Source organism: Pithys albifrons, chromosome 10 (genome assembly GCF_047495875.1).
Source record: "Pithys albifrons albifrons isolate INPA30051 chromosome 10, PitAlb_v1, whole genome shotgun sequence".
In the NCBI taxonomy this organism is placed as follows: domain Eukaryota; kingdom Metazoa; phylum Chordata; class Aves; order Passeriformes; family Thamnophilidae; genus Pithys; species Pithys albifrons.
In genome coordinates this window covers 5,598,852-5,625,680 of record NC_092467.1, presented here as the reverse complement: position 1 = coordinate 5,625,680, position 26,829 = coordinate 5,598,852, and the positions used below count along the sequence as shown (strand labels likewise).

Genomic DNA, 26,829 nt, shown 5'->3' with positions numbered 1-26,829 from the left:
GCAGTGGCAGAGCCCAGCTGCCCTTTTTGCCTTCTGAGATAACTTTAAAATATATATATATATAAAAGAAAACATGACCTGGCAGCAAACATTTGAATTCAGAAGGTGCAGCAGCAGAGTTCTGTTGTGCTCAGCTTCTGCTGTGACGTTGAACAAGATGGAATTGCTCTGGAGTGTTTAATTTGTAAGGATATAATACACATATTTTTTCCCATTATTTCATAAGTATTTAAATTAATCCTGAATGCAGAACAAAAGGGATCTGTTGCTGCCCAAGGGTTGGGCATGAGGATTGTAACTGTGCAAATGTCAATTCGAAGATGAAATTGTTCTAAGTGAGTTTTCTGGTCGGGGTGGAAACTGTAGAGCTAAAAACAATTGCAGAATTATGATTTTAATGCTAATTTTGAGGAGCAAACAAGAAGCAAATCCCCCTGTGTTGCTGGTTAGCAGTGGAGCCCACTCCATGGTCTGCCAGGAGTGCCAAGGACAGGAGCCAGGGGTGGGATGCTGGATGAGCCTACAGGCTCTTGTGGAGCTCAGGAAATGTTTGATTCCCCTCGTTGCCCACTCCATTTTCCTGACCTTCAGCTGGGAATAATTCTCTGAGCTTCCCAGAGTATCCTGTTGTCTCACCTCAGACCTGCTGGGGATGCTGCCCATGCCAGGCAATTTCAGCTCATCCAACCCCACCAGGCAAGGCTTCTGCTGGGCTACCTGGGAGTTGTATTTTTCTCATTTAACTTCACTTTTGGGCTCTCAGCTTCCTCAGCAGATGGCAGTTTTATCATGTTTTTGCAAAGTCCATATGGCCTCCAAGAGAGAGTATCTCTTTAATTGTAAAACATGACCACCTGTTCTGATTTTAAATGAATGCAGCAAACATTCGTCTTCATATATCTACTTAAAAATAGCTGCTTCAATTGAATTAAAAAAAACCCCACACAACAAAACTCAATTGGGCACCAACACTTCGTCTGCTGAAATAATCAATTAATAATTAAGTGGCTAATTTTAGCACCCAGTGGCCTTGCCCATTCGCTCGGCCAGGCTGTGATGAGAGCAGACAGTGATTGATCGCACTGCGATGCCGGGGGGCTCACACGGGGCTGGGGCAGATGCCAGAGCTGTTTATTGGGATGTTTAGAAGGTGACTGCAACTCCCTGGCTCTGCACTGCTGTGCTGGTTTAAAGGCAAACCTGCAGGAGAAACGAACCCAGCACAAAAGAGATTATAAGGCAGAGTTACAATTTAATAACAATATTACAATAAATGCAATGGCACAAAGAGAAATAGGGTTTAACCCCCAACCCCAGCAGTGTAACCCACCCCCTGGGGCTCAAACACAGTGGGGTTTGATGGCCCCTGTGCTGAGCCCCACGTGGTTCCCCTGAGTCCAAAGCAAAAGGAGGGGACAAACCTGTTGGTGCAGATGATGGCACAGTCTGGTGGAGAGTGGTGGTCTCCTCCTGTCCAGGTTCTGCTCCTCCTCTGGATCCCACAAGTGGTTCCCCAAGTCCCCAAACCCCCAGTATTCTCTCCCCTCAGGTGCAGGTGGGAGCCCCCAGTGCCTCCCCCAGGGCAGGGAGTTCCACACTGGGGGATCTGACTCTGGCAGTCAGGGGGGATTTTGGAATCGTTGCTGGCCCATGAGCAGAACTGAGCCCTCAGGAGGGTGTGGAGGTGCCAAGGACTCCCTGCAGGGCAGTTCTCCCAGCTCCTCTGCCAGGCTTCTTTCCCAGCCAGCTCCCAGCCTGAGGGCTCAGGTGTGCCCTGGGCAGCTGCTGCCAGTGGTCCATGGGGAACAGTTTAGAATCCACAGCTTTGGTCACACTGACACAGGGATAAACTAGTCCCACCTGCTGAACTAGGACAGCTGCAAATGGTCTTGTCTTCCCTGCCATGGCTCTCTCTTCTCTGCACTGCTCACCCCATCCACAGATACACCTTCCCCTACCACCTTCTGAAGGATAAAATCTGGTGCTCACAAAGGTGCCTTAATGATGGGCCAGCTGGAGAGGACTTTGAAACTGTAAGCAAAAAACAGACTTGAAAGCCTTATACACTAACTGGCTCTTGATAGAAAGCCCTGCTAGAATCATTCTGCTCATTAAAATAACAATTGCCAGTTAACTGTTTCACAGCTCCCACAGGTCTGCTGGATAGATGAGAAACTGTGGAGTTTTTTGGCTCAAGCTTTCAAAGAAGGGACCAAGATGCCCAAATCTTGTTAGAAGAGTATTAATGCTCAATTCAAAATCCCTTTGAAAATCAACCCCTTATTCAGTAAGGTCTTTATGACATCATCTGCTCTCCCAGGCACTCAGCAATAGGACAAGGGGGCACGATGGGCTCAAGCTCTGCCAGGGGAAATTGAAGTTGGAGAGCAGAAAAAACCTCTTTGCAGAGAGAGTGCTCAGGCATTGGAATGGGCTGCCCAGAGAGGGTGTGGATTCCCCATCCCTGGAGGTCTTTCAACTGAGATTGGCCGTGGCACTGAGTGCCCTGATCTGGTAAAGGGACTGGAGTTGGACCAAGGGTTGGACTTGATGATCTTGGAGGTCTTTTCCAACCCAATCGATTCTATGATTCTGTGATTAAAGCTAATTATAATACCCAAATGGTAGGAGCACACTGGGATTTCGGTTGACTAATGTGTTCAGAGGTGAAAGACACAGGAGCTGTTTGAAAGAGTGCCCTGGTTAAGGCTGCTGGATTTCCACACAGAGGGGTAATCTGGCAGTGTAAGTGGTGGAGAAAACTTGACTTGGTTTGGCTGCTTGGAGCATCTGCTTGTGGAGGGAGAGAGCCAGAAATCCTTCCCAGAGAAGTGTCTGAGCCTGTTGCATGCAAGAGAGTAAAGTGCTAAAGCAGTGAGAGGGGAAGGAGACTTGCCTGCTCACCTTGTTTTACTGAAGGTGTTTGCCACAGCCCCCCTGTCCTGCCGCAGCCACCAATTAGCCCCTCATTACAGGGGAGAAGCTCCTCTTGCCTTTCTGGTGGTGGTTGCTGTAGCCTGATCGATGTAAATCCAGTTATCTCTCAAACCATATGGGATTTGGAGACAGCAGGTCTCTCAGCTGTACAAACACCCGGCTTTGAAATGCTCTGCAAATACAAAACCAACAGTAGCTACTGGCATTTAAATTCATTTCTGTGTAATCTTTGTGATGAACTTCCACTGGTGGGGTGTGACTTCAGCGGGAGGAGGGTCAGAGCAGTTTTCAGCTGATGTCTGGGTAGCACAAGTTACTTGGTGAGGTGAGGAAGGTGCCCAGCTCAGTTTCCTTGTGCTTGTTTGGCCTTCCCACCCTGCGCTTTCTGAACAGCAAAGGGTAATTAAATGAAGTTCAACATTAAAGGCTGAAAGTTGGGAAGGAAGAAGCTTATTAACCTTATTGAGCTGGACTGAGCACTGGAAGGGTGTTTAGGCCTTGGGTCCCAGGGGGGTTTCTCTTCTTATTTTTCTGTTTTCTTGGGAATTGACACTTAGTTGTGCAAACAGAAAATGTACCACTAATTCTGCTGTGATCCCTTTTATGTGGTTATGGTACTGTAGAATATCTGTGAATTAAATTTTAAGAAGAACTGGAATTCAGTGTGCTCCCTCAGTAGCAGAAATGCTAATTCTTTCTTGATTGGTAATAAAGTCAAAGGAGAGAAGCAAAAAAACCAAAAGTATGAAGGTTATCCATCTAGAGCAGGCATGACAAATTTAATCCCTTTTTTCCACGATCCAATTAAAGTAGCAGACTGAGTTTTTAGCCTCGAGTTCTCCAACGGTTCTCCAAGAGGGGACAGCTTGAGGAAGGAGAAGGGGATGCTGGGAATTAGAACTGGCAATTGGAGTGGCTGGGCAGGGAGCCGAGAAGGCAGGAGGGAGAAGTGAGAGCCCTTTTAGCTGCTGCCTTGAACGTGAGTTCCGTGGGGTTTGCAGGAGGACACGTGTGCAGGCACACACATGAGTGCACCTTTTCCCCTCACTGACACTGTGCAAGGCTGGCTGGACTGTTCTGGACTGAATTTTGGGGCTGTATCAAGAAGCCTTTCATAAACACTCCTTTGCTGTAGTGCAGCCTGTTTGTCTTAGATGAGGCTTGGAGTGAGAGGTGACCTCAGCACTGTCTAGAACTGCCTGAAGGGAAGTTCTGGCCAGGTGGGGGTTGGTCTCTTCTCCCAGGCACTCAGCAATAGGACAAGGGGGCACGATGGGCTCAAGCTCTGCCAGGGGAAATTGAAGTTGGAGATCACAAAAAACTTCTTTGCAGAGAGAGTGCTCAGGCCTTGGAATGGGCTGCCCAGAGAGGGGGTGGATTCCCCATCCCTGGAGGTTTTTCAACTGAGCTTGGCCGTGGCCCTGAGTGCCATGATCTGGTAAAGGGACTGGAGTTGGACCAAGGGTTGGACTTGATGATCTTGTAGCTCTTTTCCAACCCAATCCATTCTATGTGGGAGCTGCAGGCAGGATTTTACTGTGATTATTAGAGGTCCTGTGCATCCTTCCCAACTGATGAAACTGTGCCCCTTCTCTTCCCCATCTGCAGATCACTGTGTTCACTACTACGACCTTCGCAACACTAAGCAGCCCATCATGGTGTTCAAAGGGCACCGCAAGGCAGTGTCCTACGCTAAATTCGTGAGCGGGGAGGAAATCGTCTCTGCGTAAGTACTGCCTGTGCTGGGGGCTCAGGGCTCGGCAGCCCTTGCTGTGCAGCGCTCTTTGGGGCTGCTGAGGAGGTCACCTGTGTGGGTGGGTGCTCTCCCTCGCTGCTGTGCTTTTGGCAAGCAGAGCGTTGCTGTTCTCAAAGACAAAAATAGAAATTCATTCCTTGTGTCACTTGGCTCTGCTCTGTCTTGTGGAGCTAAAATGCTTAAGAGAATCACAGAATCACAGACTATTCTGAGTTGGGAGGGACCCACACGGATCATCGAATCCAACTCTTAAGTCAATGGCCCACACAGGGGATTGAACCCATGACCTTGGCATTATTACAACCAAGTTTAAACCAACCGAGCTGATCTCAGGGTCAGAGGAATATGAAGATGATGGTGTGGCTCCTGTCTGTGAGCCCCAGCTTTGGGAAGCTGCAGGTGGGCTCTGCTCTGGCTGTGTGGGCTGAGAATGGTCCTGGCAGAGCCCTGGGGACAATAATCTGCAGTAAAACACAGCTGATGAGTGACAGAAGCCATCAAATGCTACTGCTATGTCTGAAGAGGAAGTTTGGCCCCAGCCTGAAAGCAACTCAAATAGGACTGTTTGATCTGTTCTCTGGTAATTCATCTGCTCTGTGAATGCCCTGTTTAGGGTTGCATTTGGGTTAGAAAGTAGACAAGGAGGAGCTGTGTTTTGTGGTCCTAATGGCATGTAGCTTTTCAGCCACCAGGTCTGCTGTGGAAGCCCTGAGGAACAATATTTCCCAGCTTCTGTTTGCTTTCATGGCCGCATGTGTGTGTCCCCAGGCCAGATGTGGCTGCTTCAGTCCTAGGCAGGTTTTCAGTCCCATGGCTGTGAGTGTGTCTGACAGATCCTACAGTGCAAGGCTGGAATGACTGGCTACAAGTCCTTCAGTAAAATGGAGTGACCCCTCTTAGAATCATAGAATTGATTGGGTTGGAAAAGAGCTCCGGGATCATCAAGTCCAACCCTTGGTCCAACTCCAGTCCCTTTACCACATCATGGCACTCAGTGCCACGGCCAAGCTCAGTTGAAAAACCTCCAGGGATGGGGAATCCACCCCCTCTCTGGGCAGCCCATTCCAATGCCTGAGCACTCTCTCTGCAAAGAAGTTTTTTGTGATCTCCAACTTCAATTTCCCGTGGCAGAGCTTGAGCCCATCGTGCCCCCTTGTCCTATTGCTGAGTGCCTGGGAGAAGAGACCAACCGCCACCTGGCCAGAACTTCCCTTCAGGGAGTTCCAGACAGTGCTGAGGTCACCTCTGAGCCTCCTCTTCTCCAGGCTAAACACCCCCAGCTCCCTCAGCCTCTCCCCACAGCACTTGTGCTCCAGTCCCTTCTCCAGCCTTGCACAGTGGGGAAGATGCAGCGACCCTGGGGGGCTGCAGGGGAACCTTCGATCTCAACACACTCGTGTGCAACCCCCAAGGGCAGCAGGGGTGGGTCACAGGGGTGGATCCAGTCCCAGGGGAATCCCTGCTGCCTTGTGCTGATCCACTGATTATCCACCCTGACTCTGTCCCGTGTTTTCACAGTTTGCTCTAGAAGCCTGGAGCTGAAACAGAACATTTTAAGGTGTATTCAGGGAGTTACTCTGAGCTGAGCTGTGTGATGACAGATTCCCCAGTGACGTCTGGTGCTGTTTATATTTAATCAGCTCCTCTTTTCTGACTCCCATTAACGTTATAACTCACTAAGGCTGCAAATTCATATGTAGAACACAGAGAAAATTAAATTTAATGTTTTGAACCAAATCTGCATAAGAGAAAATGTTTAATAGAAGCACGAGGAGGCTGGGAAAGTTTTACAGCCCTAATCAAGTGCAGCATCATGGGAAATTTCAGGACAGAATGGCCCTGTCTTGCCTGGGCCAACCTTCTGCAAAAGCTTATCCCAAAGTTCTGAGAGGAATATCGATAGAGCTGTCAGACTTGGACAGGCAACAACAGGATGAGGGGACTAACTGAAGGGTTCACCTACCTTTTGCTCTGTGAACAGGGAGAAATGTCAGAGCAGATTATTTTTCCTGTCTTTCTTTTGCAAATTGAGGACTGTAGACAGTAGTAGAGATTCTCAGAAATCAAGCACTGATTTCTTTTAAGAAAAAATTATATGTTTATTCAGATTCTCTAGATTTCTGGCTAAAGCTGTTTTATGGATTGCATTGATTTACTTTGCCTTGTAGAGTTGGGTTTTGACCTCAAGGGTATTCAGAACTGCCTGGTATTTAGCACAGCACATTGATTGCAGTGCTGATTTACAGAGAGACAGAGTTAACAGAGCAGCACATCCATGATATTTTTTTGGAGAGGGTATGAAACCAGAACAGCAGAGCAACACCAGCAGGATCAATGGCCTTTTCCTCCTATCCTTGCTGTCCAAGAGTGGATAACTTTCTTCTTTCATGGCATGCTCATCCTAAGCAATGCAAATATAGCTAGAGCTTGATGGGAATATGTTAACAGTAAAAACATTCCATTAGTAATAGCCTTGAAGTGTTTTTATTTTAATGAAGAGGCCTAGAATGTATGACACTAAAATAAAGAGGTTAAGTGCCTGTATATCTGAGGTCTTGTTGATGGGTTAGCTAACAGGAGCAGCAGTCACAGGAATCTGACAGCTTGTAGCCCAAGGATTAGTCTTTTGCTGCTTTACCCTACTTGCAGAAAAGTTTGGTTTCCAGGCAACTCCGAAGCCTTTAAAAGCAGCATTTTGAAAATGCAACTCTCCTAATAGCATAGAAGGTACCTCCCTGTACTTGTGGGCCAAAAAAGCAGTGACATGCACCTTTTTGCCCTCTCCATGAGCTGTGCTGCTCCTGTGATGGGAAGGACAAGGGAAGGGAGAGGACAGATCAGGAACAAGCATCAGGCAGAAAAGCTGAGTGCTCTTTTTTAGGCCTCCCCACTTGAGATCTGGGGTGAGGAATGCACTCCTGCTTAAGTCACAGTATTACAGATAAAATTCATGCCTCCATTCTGATCTGACCTCATACCATTATTACAAATGACTAACAAATCTTGCTGCAGCTCCCTTATCGCTCCTTTGTCATTCCAGCTGTCATTGAGGACTGAGATAAGGTTCTTGCAGGATAGCACAAGGTGCATCTCTCCTCTTTTGTGCTATATTTTTAGGTAAATGGGACACTGGTGCAGGGCTAATGTCTGACATCACTGGTAATACTTGATGGATATTGGGTGGTTTGTTTTCTTTCCTTTCAGCTCTAAATATTCAGAAAGCAGCAAGGTTGTGTGATGTGACCTGCATGAGGGGAGCATTGCCTGCTTCTCCTCCCTCCCACCCAGGAGGCTGACAGGTCCTGCTCCCAATCTCTTTCAAAGTTAAGATCAGAACACCACTAACCCTCTCCTCAAAAAGGCTTCATGGGGCTCCACTTCCTCCATATCACCATTTGTTCCCCAGCTGTGGATTGTATCATAAGTCAGTGAGTGCCAGAATATCAGAGCCATATATCAAAATATAATCAGTGATTGCTGGAGAAAAATGCCTGTGAAGTAGGAGATGTTCATGTCCCCTCAGCTTTGAGGGAACGAATTAATCCTGAAATGTGGGATCCTCCTATTTAAGCTGAGCTCTGCCAGGCAGAGGAGATCACCTCCACCTCCCTTTTACCAAAGGCAAAATGTTTGCTCACAGTAAACAAAAACATTTTCTAGGCAGGTATGTTTACATGTGGGGAAACCACGGAAAACAACAATTTTTATTTAATCCAAACAGATCTTGGGTATTTTGTATAGTAATACTTAGCTTTGCTGCCAAGGTGATAAAAGTAGAAGCTTGAGTCCTGTATCCCTGCAGTCTCGATTACATGTGAGAAAACCAGATCAATTCAATGCTGAAAGCATCTCTGAGCCCCCTTAGGTTTTTCTGTGCTGCTGCTTGGTACTGGGCAGGAGGAGGAAAAAAAGTCCAGGGCAGGTGGAGAGGGAGGAGACTGCTTCGTGTCCAAGGTCTGGAAAGACATGAATGAGAGTTGCAGCCAGCATGGAGTAGGGAACAGATTTTATTCATTCTGTAAAGGTTCAAAAAATAAATACAGTCAGTGTGTCCTGGATCTGGAGGAGGCAGTGATGACCTCATCACTGTTTAGAACTACCTGAAGGGAAGTTCTGGCCAGGTGGGGGTTGGTCTCTTCTCCCAGGCACTCAGCAATAGGACAAGGGGGCACGATGGGCTCAAGCTCTGCCAGGGGAAATTGAAGTTGGAGAGCAGAAAAAACTTCTTTGCAGAGAGAGTGCTCAGGCATTGGAATGGGCTGCCCAGAGAGGGGGTGGATTCCCCATCCCTGGAGGTTTTTCAGCTGAGCTTGGCCGTGGCACTGAGTGCCATGATCTGGTAAAGGACTGGAGTTGGACCAAGGGTTGGCCTTGATGATCTCAGAGGTCTTTTCCAACCCAATTGATTCTATGATTCAAAGGCCATACATTTCAGTGGAGGGCTCTGCAGTTTATAGGGGAAAGAGAGAGTAATACTTCAGGGAAGTTTTTATTCAAACATGTAATGTGTTTTGACATGCTTTTAAAATAACGTGATACCTTTGTGAGCTCAAGCTGAGCTGCATATGATTGAAAGAGGGATAAATCTCCTGGAGTGCGTGAAGGCTTCCTGTGTCTCCATTGCCAGTGGGTTATTAAGGAGCAGGGTAGCAAGGGAGGAGTTCCTGCCTTCTGGCAGCAGGGTAACTTCAGGAATTGTTTGCAGGTCCACAGACAGCCAGCTGAAGCTGTGGAACGTAGGGAAGCCTCACTGCTTGCGCTCCTTCAAGGGTCACATCAACGAGAAGAACTTTGTAGGGCTTGCATCCAACGGAGACTACATTGCCTGTGGTGAGTACAGAGCCATCCCAACATGCTGATGGCATTCCTTGGAGCTGGGGCCCCTCCAGTTCCAAAGCACTTGTGCTATGTAGCTGCATGGGCATTTCAAAAGAGAATAATTCTGAACTTCCACCCTCCTTCCCATCCCAGGGAATGGCATGAGCAGCCCTGCCCTAAGGGGCCCTATAGCTGGTTTTCTTCTGTTTCAGATGAGTTGTTTGTTTATGATGATTCAGACCTGCTGTCACCAAAATCAACCACTAATGTAATTGCTGCTCCTGTGACTTACGTCTTTCAAGTTTAACAATTGGCACATCCTCCTGCACCACCAGTAGCCTGGGCCACCAGAGGGTCCTGTGCTTCTCACTTAGTGCAACATCGTGCGTGCAGAAGCAACAGCAAACAGCTCCTTAGAAAACTGAATCATCAGTTACCCCTTTGGCTGTTCCTGTCCTTTCACTGCTTAAGTTGGTCTGTTGGAGCTCTGTAAACCCACAGGTCTCAGCAGTGACAGACTGATAGCTGTGGGATGAGTGGGACAGCTGGGCCAGCACTGAAGGGAGGCCCTTACTTAGCTGGTGTGTTCTCTGATCTCTGTACAGCTTGCAAGGCAGAAATCAGGATGGATTTCTAAATAAAGCCTGCACAGTCTAGTCTCTCTTGCTTAAGCCTCCACAGACCAAGCTGTCATACTTGATTATGGCAAGCAGAAGTTTGACAGTGCTACCTGCCTTTGAGCTGTGACACCGAGCAGGGTGGGTGTAGCGGTGTTTCATGTGGTAGTGTAGATATTCTGCTCAGAATGCCCTGAGGAAGTTATGGAGGGTTGTCAGGATGCTGTAAGTTTTGCAAGTGTGCTGCATCCTGCAGATGCCTTATAATGAAACCTGGTCCTGTTACTAAGCATGGGGGAAGTTTGCTGGGGAGCACTCCCAGTGCTCAGGGCACCACGAGCACGATGATAACTACAAGGAGGAAATCTGTGGGCTTGTCCTAACCAATGAAAGAGCTACGAACCCTTATTTGTGTTCCTAATCTTGTGTGTTTGGTATTTTTATTTCTAGGAAGTGAAAATAATTCCCTTTACTTATACTATAAGGGCCTCTCAAAGACACTGCTGACGTTCAAGTTTGATACAGTCAAAAGTGTCCTGGACAAGGACCGGAAAGAAGATGACACCAATGAGTTTGTGAGCGCCGTGTGCTGGAGGGCACTGCCAGATGGGGTAAGCTTTCTGCCAGGGTGCAGCAGCGATGCCTCCTGCTTCCTCACAAAATACCACTGCTGAGGGTTTGGCTGCACTTGGTATTTGCCCATTTATGGGAAAGTTATGGGTCTTTTAGATCAGTGTGAGAACAGGAGTATCTGCAGCGTAACTGAAGTGCTGCGGGAGGAGGGATTGCTGTGCTCTTAACTCTTCAGTATGGGTGTTTGAATTTCTCTACGTGGCATCTGAGATCCCCAAAGCAGCTTTGGGTCTCTGGCACACGGTGTTTTTTTGCAGGTGCCTTAGTGGGGTTTTTGTTTCTTCAGTGATGGCACCTGCAGATTCTCACTGTGGAGCCTTGTCTCTTGTTCCTGTGTCTGTCTGGGGTTGCCCATGGGAACACAACCCCTGTGTTTAGATTAGTAGATATGTAAAGGAGGTGAGTCCAGGCTGCAGGCACCTGAGTGACTGTTCCAGTGACACTTAATTCACATCCATAGCATGTGTCCTAATGCTGCAGGCAGACCTGACACAGCTTTTGTGAGTGGCCTTTCAGGATGGGGCTGCTCTGTAGGACAAAATGCAGCCTTTGAATTCAGAGTGCTCTTGAAAAGCTGGCATTAAAAAAAAGATTGAGCAAGTAACTCTTGTATGTACAAGGGTTTGCAGATCAGATATTTAATGGGCTTGTTGGGAGGGGGAGGAAAGGAGCTCATCTTAAATGCAGGCTACCAAGTAGCTGAAGTGGAATGTTGCCTAATTGATGTCCTGAGATGTTGCCTGCCCAAAGAGGGGTAAGGTCTACCAATCTGTTTCTGTGTGAAGGAACTGCCCCCATAACTGATTCAGTTGTCGCTGACATAAACTTACTTCAAATGGATGCTTCTGGAGCAAAACAAAAATAAACCCACGTGTCTGGAACAGCCCTTTGTGTTTAGAAGTACAAAGTGGGCTGTTGTGGTTTGAATGGTGGGCCTGAGACTGGTGGTGCAGGGTCACCAGCTTCCTTCTGGCTGGGGGCTTAGGAGGGTACACAGATGTTGTGTCTCAGAAGAAGAGTGGCTGTAAGTTGCGTCATTCATCTTTCCTCTGGATGAAAACGTGGAGTGGGAACCTGTGTGTCCAGAAACACTCTTTGCTGAACTGCCTTCACTGCAGTGTTTGGGTTGTCCTGCCCCCTGCCCTGCTGGGCAGCTCTTCTACAGGGAATAACTGGGATGTCCCAGGCTGGGGTTACTTCTGTTGCCATCTGCTCCTGAGCAATCTTTTCTCTGATAAATGTGCTCTACTCTGATAGACCTTCTGCTTAAGTCACTGAGAACCTTCTGAGCAGTCACCAAGGGCTGTCAAGCAATTCTTCATAACCAGCATGAAAAATAGTGTACAAAAATGCAACAGTTAAATCAGGTCCATCAAGATTGCACCAAATAATGTTCAGGCTTCACTCCATTAAGCAGCATTCAGAAGCCACTGCTATTCTGAGCTTTCTTGCTGTCATTCCTCTGCTTTTCCCTGGGCTGCTTCTAAATGAGCCTGTTGCTCTCATGGCAGCCCCAGTACCTGGCTCTGTTTTGCAGAGAGAGCAGCAAAAAGAGCTGCCTGTGGTCAGAGAGCCCCTGGCTGAGTGGTTTGTACCTCTGCCTGTGGTGTGTGCCATGCTGCTCTACATACCAAGCAAGCAGCCTCACTTCCCTCTGCCAAGAGGCCTTAATACTTCCCTCACTATATCTTCAGACAAGGACTTCTCACTGATCCAGCTGCACATTCCTCTTCCCTCTTGTACCAGCACAGTGTTCCTCTCTGCCCTAATTGAGCCTTTGCTCGTGTTCTTAGGAAATTAAATTACTGCACAGCCAAAGGTCAGTTATGTCCACAAAGTCTTGCTCGAATGATGAAACTCTTCTATTCTCCATTTCGATAATGTTTCTTCAATTTGGCATGATTTTTTTCAAATGAGCTTCATATATAAAGCTTCCCTAAAGCTGACATATTTTTTTCTGATGCTTGGATGAAGCAGAGGAGGCCTGTGCCTTGCAGTGCTGTCAGCATCATAGAATCATAGAATTGATTCGGTTGGAAAAGACCTCCGAGATCATCAAGTCCAACCCTTGGTCCAACTCCAGTCCCTTTACCAGATAATGGCACTCAGTGCCATGGCCAATCTCAGTTGAAAAACCTCCAGGGATGGGGAATCCACCCCCTCTCTGGGCAGCCCATTCCAATGCCTGAGCACTCTCTCTGCAAAGAATTTCTTTCTGCTCTCCAACTTCAATTTCCCCTGGCAGAGCTTGAGCCCATCGTGCCCCCTTGTCCTATTGCTGAGTGCCTGGGAGAAGAGACCAACCCCCACCTGGCCAGAACTTCCCTTCAGGCAGTTCCAGACAGTGCTGAGGTCACCTCTGAGCCTCCTCTTCTCCAGGCTAAACACCCCCAGCTCCCTCAGCCTCTCCCCACAGCACTTGTGCTCCAGTCCCTTCTCCAGCCTCGTTGCTCTTCTCTGGCCCCGCTCCAGCCCCTCAATCTCTTGCCTCAACTGAGGGGCCCAGAACTGAACACAACACTCAAGGTGTGACCTCCCCAAGGCAGAGTCCAGGGGAAGGGTCACTGCCCTGGGCCTGCTGGCCATGCTAGTTTGGATCCCGGCCAGGATCCCATTGGCCTTCTTGGCCACCTGGGCACACTGGTGGCTCCTGTTGAGCTTCCTGTCCCTCAGTCCCCCCAGGTCCCTTTCTGCCTGGCTGCTCTCCAGCCACTCTGTGCCCAGCCTGGAGCGCTGCCTTAGTTTCCCAATTATCAGAATATCCACAGCTCCCTCTCACCACTGGAGGTGATCCTGCCTGCTCTGCTGCACATGAACAGCCCAGCCCGGGCTGGGAACCTGCCCCACATCCCCAGGGAGCACAGGGAGTCAGCTCTGTGCTGCTGTGGGCACACTGCCCCACGCCTGGCTGGGCTGGCTCAGAGCATCTCTCTGGTCTCTGTGCAATGGTCACCAGGTAACAGCTTCACTTTGCTCCTGGGGGTTCCTGAGGGGCGAGGTTACAGGCACAGCCTTTCCCCAGGGCTCCACGGGGGAGCAGACTCTGTTTCCTTACAGTGTTGCTCTCAAGGATTGTTCTTTAATTAACCTTTGGAGATGAGATGAGTAAGTTTCAGATCTGTCAGTTATCTGGGGAAGCATGAGTACATGTACTCCTTCACTTGATGCACTTAAGTGCAAAATCTCAGATCCTAATTAAAACTTAACTAAAACTTTCAGATGAAATGTCATTGATTCTTTCTTAAATCTATTTTTATGTGATTCAAGCTTTTACTTCCTCCTGAGCCAAAGTCAAGCTGTGCCAGGAGCCCTTGCCAGAACCCATATATTTATTTTTTTTTCCTTTCTGCATTGCTTTTCCCTTGCTTACAAAGATGCAGACAGCTTTTTGCTGGAGCTGTCACCTTTCCAGCCACAGAGGTCCAGCCAGCACCTTCTTTCTACCTCTATCAAAGCCATTATGAGGGAGAGAAATTCTTCCTAAGTGCTTATTATCAGTTTGCACCAGGATTACTCACTTTTCGACTCTTAAAAATGTTTAGAAATAAGCACTGGCTTGTAGACTAATAATTTTGTTAGACACTTTGGAAAAAACAGGCAAACAAAGAGCCTGTCAGCAGGCCCATTATGAAGCAAACCTCTGCTGCTTGCAGGGCTGTGTGCTGGACAAAGGTAAATAGGCTGTTTGATATTTTTTAAATAGCACTTAGATATTGTTTGTGGGGAAAACCATTTCCCCTTTCTCATTTTATGCTAAAAATTGGTCAATATTTAAAAGTAGAGAAAGCTTCAGGGTACTTTTGGCATAAATGACCTGACAAACATGAGTTAGACACAGAGATGCTTTTCAGAACCTTCCCTGAACAAAATCCTTTTTATTTCCCAAATCAAGGATTTTATAATCTATTCATGCCATCCTTTTTAGCCAGCTTGATTTCAAACATGAGTCTGGTCTTGAGATTGGCAAACAACAGTCTTCTATTTCAGTAGCACATAAACAGGGGATGCTCTTGAATACAGGGATGCTCTTGCATAGGGAAAGGAAATTACAGTAGTGGGAGTAGCTCAGTGCACTTCAGTGGGTAGAGATGTTTTATCTGCCTTGGAAAGATAACTCCAGTTATGTCTGGGTATGTGGATCATAGCTGAAGGAGATTGGTTTGTACTTTGTTTTCCCTCATGTGTCCCATGGGATGTTTCCCCTTCCCTGAAGGGAACACCTTTCATTTGGACGTGCCCTGCCCCACTGCAGAGTTCCAGATGTGCCTCCCACAGCTGTGTTAAATGACAACATCTCAACATCCCTTTTCCCAGGCAGAGTTAGTTTTTCTCAGAAAGAAGCTGTCAAAAGAAAAACCACGGCTGAACCTGCTCCCAGGACAGCAAAAAGGTATTACAGCTGAACACAGAAGCAATTTGATTATGTAGATTAAGCATGGCTCAATCTATCATAATCACTGTAAAGAAGCCATTTAATTTTGTACCTGTTTGCAGAGTATTCATTACTGCCGATAAGGAGGTTACCAGGGAAGGGCTTCACAAGCAGAAATGTTGAGGCTTTGATACCACTGAGGAGATGCAGATAAGAACAGGAGAAAGCCATGCAAATTAGCTTAGGTAAAGCTCTGTGTACACTTGGTTTTTTTCTTTTAGAGAGTAAAGAAAGGAAATCCATTGAGAGAAAACTGCAGCCTTTAACCAAAGCACGTGTAGGTGGTGGGAGGTGCTGGATGGGGCTTGGAGGGGTGCTGGGAAAGCATCTCCTCTGCCTCAGCAGAAATCCATGTGTGGGTTTTCTCACCTCACTGTCACTCCTCAAAAGTCATTTTAATTGATGGGGGTCTCAGAACAATCATCTATCCATGGGTGAGAGAAGCAGGCTCGGAGGCTCCAGGTTCTCTTTGGGCACTATCATGTGATGGAATTCTCTTTGTAATTGGCCCTGTACCTCTGAACTTCTCTGCTAATCTAAGAGAATGAAATGCTCCCTTCAAATAGGGCTTTGGTGCATCTTTTCAGAAAACAAGCTTTTCTGTTGTTTATTTTTCCTTTCCTCTGAACATTCAGCTTGGTTTCTTTATGGTGTCTGGTTGGAATTCTTTAAATAGAAAGCTGTAATTGTACCCACTGTAAGCTGGTCACTTAATAGGGCTCTAATCTTGTTCACAGATGAAAAGTAGCCATCCTTTGTTTCCCAGTAGCCTAATAAATGGTACACAGGAGCTACTCAGAGGCTCTGATAATTTACAATCAGCAAATTGGCTCCCTTCACAGGAATTAATTTAGCCAATACAAATTATTTCAGGAAGTGATTCATTGCCATTTTAAAGTGCTAATTAATTTGGGTGACTTATGAACATTAAAAATGAAACCTCCTTTGTCATTCCCAAGTAACCGAATGCTAATTCAGTGTCACTCTTAAGTAACTTGTATCAACTGTAACTACATCTCTTGTAGCTTGAAATGCAAAATCCAATGGGATTTTGGGGGGAAAACAAGTGTAATACTTGGGACTTACCATTCTGCTTTGCTGCTGAAGTTTTCAAGTCTTAAAATTGGTGAGAATTTTGACTTCCAGCTCAGTGTTGATTTACTTTTCCAGCATCCTCAGCTTGCGGTTGAGATGTCAGGTAGGATGTACCTGGTACTAACCTAAAGCTTAGGAGATAAATGCCTGTCTGGAGTGAGACCCAGCTGCCCCTTGCCTGCCTCTGGCACCAGCTGTGGCACAGCAGCTGGATGGGAGGGCACCTGCTGTTTTCTGACTCATCCCTTCCTTCCTAGAGCAGGACTGGCCCGTAGCATTTATCTGCAGCCTCTCCCAAACCAGTCTCCTTGCAGGTTATTCTCCAGTGCAGTGCTGCTGCTTCATGCTGCAAACACAGAGATCTTCCTCACTCTCATCATTGAAATGCACAGCAGTTTAGGGGAGCCTGAGAATGAGCAGCTTTTAAAAAAAAGCAAGATGTAACTTTGATCGGGTTTATTCTGCCGGGTTTTCTCCCCCACGTGAAAATCTTCAAAGGTTTTCCTGCCTCCCATGGAAGCTGTCCAAGCCCCGTGGCCTGTGTGCTGTGAGGCTTCCCACTCCTCCTGACATGCCCTCTGCTCCCTGGCCTTTGGCAATGCTTTAAACACCAAGTTTTCTTTGACTTTTTTTTTATTTTGCTGCTTTGCACTTTCCTTAGGTAGTAAATGTATTTGATTTCTCTTCCATCCTACCCTTTTCATGTCTATTCTCCTTTACTCGTTTGAAAATCTTAAATCTTTGTTAAAAAACAAGCAGAACCCAGAAGATACCTCATACATGCTTGATTTTTTTCCCCCTGGATTTCAGCATATTACTTGTGTGTATCAATACAGACTGTACCTATTGTTTTATGTGCTGCTTGAAAACTGTTCTCTTGCACAGAATAATTTCTATCTTGCTGATAAAAGATGTCACATGTTGAATATGTACATGTTCCTTTGTGCTGAACATGCTCAGGTACTTTCATACCCATATCTCTTCAAATGCTCATTTTGGGCTCTATTTTTAGTGTGGCTGAGCAGAATTAATTAAAAAATGCTCAGGTGGCAAACAATATTTTACTACCTGTCACAAATCTTGGAGTCCAACTGCAGAGAACTTTGTAGGGGAAAATCATACTCTGTTATTAACAGTTCATGGGTTATATTGAAATCTCAATGTGTTGACACCTTGATCCATGTGAAAGACCATCTTGATAATGTGATTATGCAAATAACAGGCTTTAGGAGAAAGTGTTTCATTTTGAGTCTTGTGTAGAAGAAGAAAAATACTGGTAAATGTTCTTTCCTTGCTGCTTTCTCCCTGGCTGCAGGACACCCTCTGAGCTCCCTCCTGGTGAGGGCAGGACCACACTGGGCATGGCAGGGATGGAGGGAGCCAGGCAATCCCCTGATAATCCCCATCTCTGCGCACTCTGCTCCTCCTGCCTAGTTTTGGGGCAAACAAAGTGCATTGCACTGTTTGTTTTGCTGTCTCAGGGCTGAAGGTGGCTGGCACATCAGTACCTGTGTTAACTCTTCCTTTCCTAGACCCAGAGCCATCCACTGGGAAGAGAGAGGCTGAGTCTCACTTTTGTTCAGCCCTGGAAGTTGAGATCCCCTGTGGCACTGCAGCACTCTGATATCATTCTAACTTCTATTTTAAGAACAGCTCCTTCAAGAAATGTAGGTGGCTCGGGTTTTAATTCTTTGTTGGTTTTAACTTTATATTTGCAGACTCAGTTTCTCTCCTTCTGCAAGGTGAGATGGTTTTTTCCCCCTTGCATAATTGCAGAAAATTGCCAAGGGGTTGATTTTTATTTTTTTGAAGTGGAGGCAGATGAAAGTCGCGCATGTGCCTTGAATGAAGACAGTGTTTACTCTTTCAGAGTTTCACAGAGGATATTTGCTTACCAATGTGTCTCTTGTAATGCCAGGAGAAGTAGTCAGTGTGCTGTAGGTAGGACTGAGGTCCTTGTTATTGGAGTCATCTTTCCTAGACCGAGTGAGTGACACAGTGGCCGACAGAACTCTGAGTGCTGTTGACATTCCAGTTCCAGCAGCTGATCCCAGTAGTGCAGCTGTAGAGATAATGGGTTTGAGATCATTGCTGACACAGGCAGAGGTCTGAGCAGGGTCTTGCTGTTTCCAAGGCTTTGAGAAATCAGAGCATCCCAATGTAGTCACAAATTGTATTGCAGTGATACACACTGTGAGCTGGGACACAAAGAAGTCTCTAAGCAGCTGTGGTTGAACTTGTAAATGGATGGGTTTTTCTCCTATTGGGACTCAGCTGTTTTAGTAGCCATCAATTTTTTTATTCAAGTATGAGTTTTATAACAGATGAACCCAAGTCAAGAATTCACCTGGAACCTGCACTTCGTGCCCGACTCCATCCCCAGCTCTCTGCTGAACCATAACATTGCAGTGTGTATTGTGTGGCCCAAATGGCACAGCTTCAAAGAAAACTGTTGGCTACTTATACTGGGGTGGAGAGAAAAAAAAGCAGATTCACAGTAATTTACTTTTAGAATGAAATAATTGGATGACTGTTTTCCCTTCCCACCCAATCTCTGCAGTGCTGCTGTTGGCCACCCTGGTCTGAATCTGATCCATATCCTGCTGGGTTCGAGGGCTGCTGATGCAATCACTGACTGGGTTGTTATAAGGCTTGGGGGCATTTTCAGATGGAGCCTGGAAAGATACTTATACTGAAATGGAAACTCCTCTCTTCCCAAGCCTGATCTTAGCATTGTGCCTCTGTCTCATGGGCATTTCACCTGCTGTGGGGGTTACAGGTGGCAGGCATGCTCCCTGCTGCCCCACAACTCACCTTTGGGGCAGGAAGGCTCATTCCTGCTATTTTTTTTTTGAGAGGGAGAGTTATAATTACAGAATAATAAAGTAGTTTGCATGGGAAGAGACCTTTCCAGATCATTTAATCCCACCCCCTGCAATGAACAGGAGCACCTTCCACTGGAACAGGTTGCTCAGAGTCCTGCCCAACCCAGCCCTGAATGTTTCCAAGGATGGGAGGGACATCTGCCACCTCTCTGGGCAACCTGTGCCAGTGCCTCACCACCCTCATTGTAAAAGAACTTTGTTCTATCTAATCTGAATCTACCCTCTTTCAATTTAAGACCATTCCCCTTGTCTTATTGCAACAAGCCCTACTAAAAAGTTTGTCCTCGTCTTTTGTATAGGCCACCTTTGAGTACTAGAATGCTGCCACAAGGTCTTCCTGGAGCCTTTACTTCTCCAGGCTGAACAGCCCCACCTGTGCTCACAGGAGAGCTGTTCCACCCCTCTGATCAGCCTGGTGGCCTCTCCAGACCCTCTGTATGTTGTGTTATGTGTAGTGTCCTGAGCAGAGCCCTCTGAAAGCAGCAATGACAGCGGGAACCCGGCAAGTTTTGTGGGTACTGAGCCAACATCTATTGCTTGATCTCCAGCTCCACATAAAGCTGGTCTCCTCTGAGTCAGAGCATCTCCTGCGTGAGCAGCCTTTGCTTTGCTCTGCACTGCTGGGCTCGTGCTGGCTCTTTTCTGTGTGAAGTGCCATCTGCTGAAGTCTCTGGCTGGCACAGAGTGCCGGGAGATGAGCTCTGAGTGCTGGAGCTGATCTCAGCCGGGCAGTATTGAGTGTGCTGCAAAGCAGATGAAGGGGTCAGTGAAGACAGGAGCTGCAGGGGCAGAGCTGTGTTTCCCAACACTTGCTGCTAAAGGAGGGCTTTGGTTTCTGAGCAGAAAGAGCGAGTGAGGCAGGTTTTGAACAGCCACTGGTGCTGGGCTCAGCACCACCGTCAGTGCAGCCCCAGAGTTCCCGCAGGAGGCTGGTGCTCTGCTGTCACTGCTGCTCGGAGGTGGGTTCAGAACAAGTGACACTACAATTACAGCAAAAACAACATCACAATGTTGTCTTTTTATTTTTTTCCCCCCATTCTTCAGTGCTAATTCCGATGGCAAGTCCTGCCAGGCCACCCCCATTCAGCAGTCACAGCTCAAGAGCTGCATCAACCTTTTGCTCTAGCACTCCTAATTAAGCAATTTTAATGACAGGATTTAATGTTTTACAGAGCCTAAATGAAGTGGAAAAAATATGAAAGGATTTTTTTTCTTTCCAGCACAAGATTTTGATCAGACAATTTAACCTCTGGGTGAAATGGAAGTAGATGCATTTATGCATAGGTGGTTTTCTCTGCAAAAGCTTTACTTTATGTAGATCTCTGCATTAATAGACTTACTACTTGGCTTTGGGCAATTGTTCTGAAGGTTTTTGTGTGTTCTCTGCCCTTCTGTTACCGGTAACAAAACCCCAGAGCCATTTGAAGCTCACTAACTTGTGACCAGCTTAATGCCAGTGGCATCACATGTTGGTAAAGCAACAATTAAGGCTTGTGAAAACAACTGCTCAGACTGGTTTCCAACAGGAACACATATTTGTATCCTTTTGACCTATTGAAATAAGAGTTATTTTTCTTTGGGTGGTGTTCTGCTCTAATTCCAGGGATGTGCACAGAGTGGAAACGGTCGCTCCTTTGAAAGCAATCTCGTGTCTGCATTGGAACTACTTGAATGTGTAATTAAGAGACATAATTATTTTATACAGGATACACACAGAATTATAATAATCAGTCCTTTCTAAGGGAGAGAAAGCCAGTGTGACAGGAAAGTGATGTTTAGTAATGTAATGGGTACCTTTTTGACAGAAATGGCACTGCTACATTTGGGGTTGTGCAGCTCAGTGGAATTCACCCTTGCACAAGGTGTTTTAAATTCTGCCAGGGAAGAGCTGCTTCAAATAATTATGTCTCTGATGGTATTGTATATCATAATCACTTCCAAAACTCTTATCTAGATGCAAAAGCTGGAGGAGGTGAGCTGGTTGTTGCAGGACTGAGGTTTTTTTAGTTTTACTTCAGTGTGTCTGAAGTGAATATTAAGTTAAGCAGAGAGGCAGAGCTGGGGCAGCCTGGGGAGCTGCAGGTGAGGCAGAGCATTGTCTCCCCTGTATTCATAATAATGAGAGATACTGGAGGGAAGATAAGCAATATTACATATATTGGAAAGAAAGATTAGTTCAGATCCATTATATAAATAAATAAAACAGATCAGCTCAGTTGGTTAAAACTTGGCTGTAATAATGCCAAGGTCATGGGTTCAGTCCCCTGTGTGGGCCATTGACTTAAGAGTTGGACTCGATGATCCTTGTGGGTCCCTTCCAACTCAGAATAGTCTGGGATTCTGTGAGTCTGTAAAAGTTCCTTTTACCTGGAATAGCACATAAATTACCTGCAGTGGGAGGAGGAGGAGCTGTGTCCCTCCTCACTGCCCTCCCTGGCAGAGGCTCAGCATTGCCAGCCAAGGATCCCTGTGTTAATCAGGCATAATCAGGATTCTTTCCTCCCAGATTCTGGGTTGATCAGTTGAGATCTCGTTGTCTTTTTTCTTCCAAGAAAAACCTGCTATAAACCAGACTGCTCTGGCCAAGTTTCTTCTGACCACCAAATAACAGCAAGCTGCTCTAGTGTGGGGAGTGTCAGCTTGGGAGATGTCCTGGCTCATTTAGAGTGAAATATCCTTCATTAAAATAGGTTAATGGTGCTTCTGTGAGTGTCTTGCTTCCAGTGTTTGAAAAGATGAGTTTGAGCCAGCAGGAGTAACAAGAAAGCCACAAAAAAACAGAGAGAAAATGAGCTGAAAGTGAAATACAAATGTCCTTATTTAGTACAAAAGGATTCAGCTTGGTCTTGGCTTTCACTTTTCGGCAGGTTCACGCTTGGCTTGACAATGCAACAAAAGAAATTTAAATTGTTGGGAAGTGTGTGAAAATCTGAAATAAAACAGGAATTAGCAGCTTGTGAAACTTTTCTTCCAGGCACCAACTTGTGCTGGGAGCTTGGGAGTTTTCTTTGTTTCAGAACTTAGGAAAAGTGAGCAGAGAGCCGCAGTGAAAGATCCTCTGAGGCTCAGATGTTTGTATAAGAAAAATACTGCCTTGGAGATTCCTTTTGGATAAACGTTTGCCAGTTGTACTGTACAAGGTGAGGGGATGCAGTTTGCCCACTGCCTTCCCAGAATATCACAGACTGTTCTGAGTTGGAAGGGACCCACAAGGATCATCAAGCCCAACTCTTAAGTCAATGGCCCACACAGGGGATTGAACCCATGACCTTGGCATTATTACAGCCAAGTCTTAACCATCTGAGCTGATCTCAGGGTTTTCATCCTTGAATGTGAGCTCAGACCTGCTCCAGGCCTCCTGGCCTTCCTCTGCAGCCATCCCTCCTCTTCCCATTATAAGGCTCCCTGGTTTCCCCATGGGCATGGAAAGGGGGGACAGGAACCATCTCCTTACAAGCTCATACCGTCATAGAATGGATTGGGTTGGAAAAGACCTCTGAGATCATCAAGTCCAACCCTTGGTCCAACTCCAGTCCCTTTACCAGATCATGGCACTCAGGGCCACGGCCAAGCTCAGCTGAAAAACCTCCAGGGATGGGGAATCCACCCCCTCTCTGGGCAGCCCATTCCAAGGCCTGAGCACTCTCTCTGCAAAGAAGTTTTTTCTCATCTCCAACTTCAATTTCCCCTGGCAGAGCTTGAGCCCATTGTGCTCCTTGTCCTATTGCTGAGTGCCTGGGAGAAGAGACCAACCCCCACCAGGCCAGAACTTCCCTTCAGGCACTTCCAGACAGTGCTGAGGTCACCTCTGAGCCTCCTCATCACCAAGTCTTTGGGGTTTGCTATCCATTGTGAACCCATGAATTGCCCATTCTGGAGTGGGATGGGGAGCTAGAAAAACTCACTTTGTGCAGACTTTTGAAATTTCTGTTGTTTTCCCTTGAGAACAGATTTGAGGTACCTTTAAGATGTATTTTCAGCCAGGCTGGGGCTCCTGTATTAGTTTTGGATAAGACATGAATGAGGAGCCCATTACAAATGGGAGTTAATGAGGTAATGAATGTGACACATGTCAAGCCCTGTTGTCTCTGTCTGTCCTTATCCCAACAAACACACACTGTGTGTGCCCTGTGTGTGGCTTTTTTATTTTAGAGGCCATTTCCTTACTCAGTCATTTATCTTTTCTTGGATGCTGTACCTAGGGCAGGACATGCTCATGAACTCTTTGTGAGATCTTTTTCTGTAGCAGTACACACGAGTTTGCTGTGACAAGAAATAAGTCATACAGTCCTGACAGAGGACAGTTATTTTTATTTTCTTATATCCCCTGTATTTTGTCCTGTATTTTTCACTGTCTCTGCTCTGACACATTTTAAGTGTTGTCAGGCCGAGGGAGAAGCAGGGGGGACCTTCCATGTGCTTTGGCTCTGTGTCTGCTGAGCAGTGAGTCAACAGCAGCGTGTCTTCAGAAAGAATATCTAAAATCAAGGGAGGATGAAGCAGATTAGCTTGGAAAAAAAAAAATCAAATGCCAGAAGTGTTTGTTTGTCTTCCCTCAGCCTTTGTCAGCAGAGCTGAGGTTTGTATTCTAATATTTATGTAGCTGAAGGGTATTAGAAAACAGAGGTACTGCAGCGCAGCACAAGGGGGTTTGATCACTCCTATGATCCCAGTAGGTAATTTTTTTTTCTTTATATACTTGAGTCTTTTTAAACTTCCTTTTTTCTATTAGTGTCATTGGTAGCTTAATGGATTTCTTGATTGTTGAGCTCTTCTTTTTGATGCAGTATTGTTAGTGTTAGCATGTATTCAGAATGACAGGGAGCATTAAAAACAGTCATTTCAATTTGAGATATCTAGAGATAATATTTTTATACCCACTGTGTGAAAATAACTCGAACAGAAGCAGAATCATCCATTGTAAGAGAGATGATTTTGCTTGTGAATCATGTTTAAAGATAAAATCTGCCTACTTCCCGAGTCATGGATTTCCTATTCATGGCTCTGTTAAGATTAATCGGGAGCAAGACTTAATCCAGAACAAAGATGATTGAATTGTCCTTAAACAGTGATGCAGAACATTACCCAGATCTCACTTTGGTCTCGCAGTGCTGAGAAACCACAAGCGTGGCAGAGCTGCTTCTGAGTGCATTATATGAAGAGAAATGCTTTTTACTAATTTGCTGGCTCATTAGAAAGGAAAATGCCTTCTGGTTTTTTTGGATTGTCGTTGTGAGGAGGTGCAGTGTGGAAAGGGTTAAATCTGGGGAGTGTATTAGCTGGAAATTACTTTGGCATGCAGTGAAAAGGGCTCACTCCACCTGTGAAAGCCTCTGATGGCTGTAAGTTTTGCCATTAACTGAGCTGCTGCTGTGGTTGTGGAGCAGCCAGGATGGAAAATGAAGGCCTTTTGTGCAGCTTTGATTCCTCTTTGGGAACCCAGAGGAGGACAAGCTCCAGCTCCTCGAGCCTGTTGGTCAGTGTGCCCAGGAGCAGGATCCACTGCTCCCCTTTGTTAGCCCATACAGTGGTGCTAACAACAATCCCATGCTTCCAGGAATTAATGTCTTTTTAAAAATCTCTTCTTTTCCATCAGAAACTGTGTAAAGCTGTAAGGTTGTCCTAAATCTCCAATTACAGCCCAGAGTGGAGTTACGATGTCATCTGGTTTCTGCCCTTTCAGATGGCCAAGGAGAGAGCGTGGGGGGCAGCATCTAATTCAAGGCTTTCCAGGCTGTGACATGGGAGCTGGACAGCCCCTCAGTTCATTACAGGCCTCCCACCTGAGACAGGACTGTGACCAGTAACGTTTGGAAGCTGGAATTGCTTATTTCAGACTCGTGTACCACACTGAAAATAATTTAAAAAATAAAAAGGGTGGGGAGAGCATCTTGCTGTGTAATGGCCTTTGGGATGCTGGCAGGCAACACAGCATTGGCAGGCAGTCCCCTGGAGTTCAGGAGTGTATTCAAGGCCAGGGATTTCGGGACTTCCTAAGGCACTGCAACTCCAGGCCCTGCTGTTTGCTGGCAGTCACTGAGTGGGTAAGGAAAGCACCATTGGTGCCATGATTAAGGCTGTCAGGCCTGTGAGTGCAGCATCTCTTTCTTCTGGCCAGAATGATTTTGACCTTCTGAGTTAAACTTTTCCACTTAATGATATTTTTCTATTATTTGAATCCTCTTTTCTTCAGCTTATTTGCATGCGTTACATCATGTTCCATTTAGGATTTGATGCAGTCAGGAGCCTGGGATAAAAGACAGTGCAACAAAAGGCTGGTTTAATCATGAAATTTTCTAGGACTGGAAGCTGCTGGGACCAGTTGTGGGCAAAACAAGTGGGTTTTTTGTCCACTGTTGCAGTCTTCCTAGAGCAAAGTGGAGGTCTCTGTCTGCTTTAGGGCAGCCAACTAAACCGGATCGTTCCCCTCCATACACACAGAATCACAGAATGGATTGGGTTGGAAAAGATCTCCAAGATCATCAAGTCCAACCCTTGGTCCAACTCCAGTCCCTTTACCAGATCATGGCACTCAGTGCCACGGCCAAGCTCAGTTGGAAAACCTCCAGGGATGGGGAATCCACCCCCTGTCTGGGCAGCCCATTCCAATGCCTGAGCACTCTCTCTGCAAAGAAGTTTTTCTGCTCTCCAACTTCAATTTCCCCTGGCAGAGCTTGAGCCCATCGTGCCCCCTTGTCCTATTGCTGAGTGCCTGGGAGAAGAGACCAACCCCCACCTGGCCAGAACTTCCCTTCAGGCAGTTCCAGACAGTGCTGAGGTCACCTCTGAGCCTCCTCTTCTCCAGGCTGAACACCCCCAGCTCCCTCAGCCTCTCCCCACAGCACTTGTGCTATCCCATAATGTGCTGAGGTGGCCCCTGGACCAGCCATGGCATCCCACCCCAGAGGGACAGCCCTGGGGCAGGAGTTTGTCTGCAGCATCCAGGGCTAAGTGTAATGCCAGGTATTAATCCAGCTCGGTTGTTTAAAGCAAGACTGTAATCATAGTTATTGGGTTTTGGATTAAAATGCTGTTTTTTAAAGTTCTTGTTAGGCTTAGCAAAGTGGCTGTGGAGGTGATTGTGTTCTGCTTGGAGAGATGTGCGTAAGTGGAGCAGAGCTGCATGTCCTGAGGTTCCCCTCCCCTCTCCTTTCTTGCTGCTTCAAGAAACAGTCATTTGCTGTAAAGTCAGGTTTGCAGCTTTGATTGAAAATGACTGTGCAAAACCCCATCAAAGCTGTGCATGCCACAGAGTCATTTAAAAAAATAATAAATAAATCTAAAAGGCACCTTGGAGTGCGTGAGCTCCCTGGGATGGCAGGGGCCATCACCTGTGGTTTGCTGGTGTCCCCAGGCAGGACCTGGAAAATCTTTGTCTGCCCAAAGAGCTCAGAAAAAGGGAAGAAAGAGAGAAAGGATGGAATTGCTCTCTGTCTCTGAGGTTTGGGATGATTATTAAATGCTGGCCCACTGCCTGATGGCTGTCACGGGTTTGCAGAAGTGAGACAGATCGGGGAGAGGCAGCTGCAGTTGTGTAGCTGCAAAGTTGGGCTTTTAATTACTAATTAAAGTTACCAATTGCATTTGGGGTTTTCCTTTTTAAAGGACGACATCCTATTCCAGAAGAAACCACTGGCATTGTGTATTTATAGCACA

At 46.5% G+C, this 26,829-nt stretch overlaps 1 protein-coding gene and 1 non-coding gene across 4 annotated transcripts in view; both read left to right on the top strand.

Moving 5' to 3' along the window:
• The window catches only part of COP1 (COP1 E3 ubiquitin ligase), a 141,844-nt gene that overhangs the window by 96,935 nt on the left and 18,080 nt on the right, over window positions 1-26,829 (top strand). For all 3 annotated transcript variants that reach the window (XM_071564761.1, XM_071564762.1, XM_071564760.1), the window contains 3 exons: window positions 4,546-4,663; window positions 9,399-9,523; window positions 10,579-10,739. In XM_071564761.1, coding sequence (XP_071420862.1) covers window positions 4,546-4,663; window positions 9,399-9,523; window positions 10,579-10,739 — 404 coding nt within the window. The remainder of the gene's footprint in view (window positions 1-4,545; window positions 4,664-9,398; window positions 9,524-10,578; window positions 10,740-26,829) is intronic.
• Window positions 25,475-25,611, top strand: LOC139676704 (small Cajal body-specific RNA 3). The gene has a single exon (XR_011698712.1). It is a non-coding gene; the product is annotated as a small Cajal body-specific RNA 3 (non-coding RNA).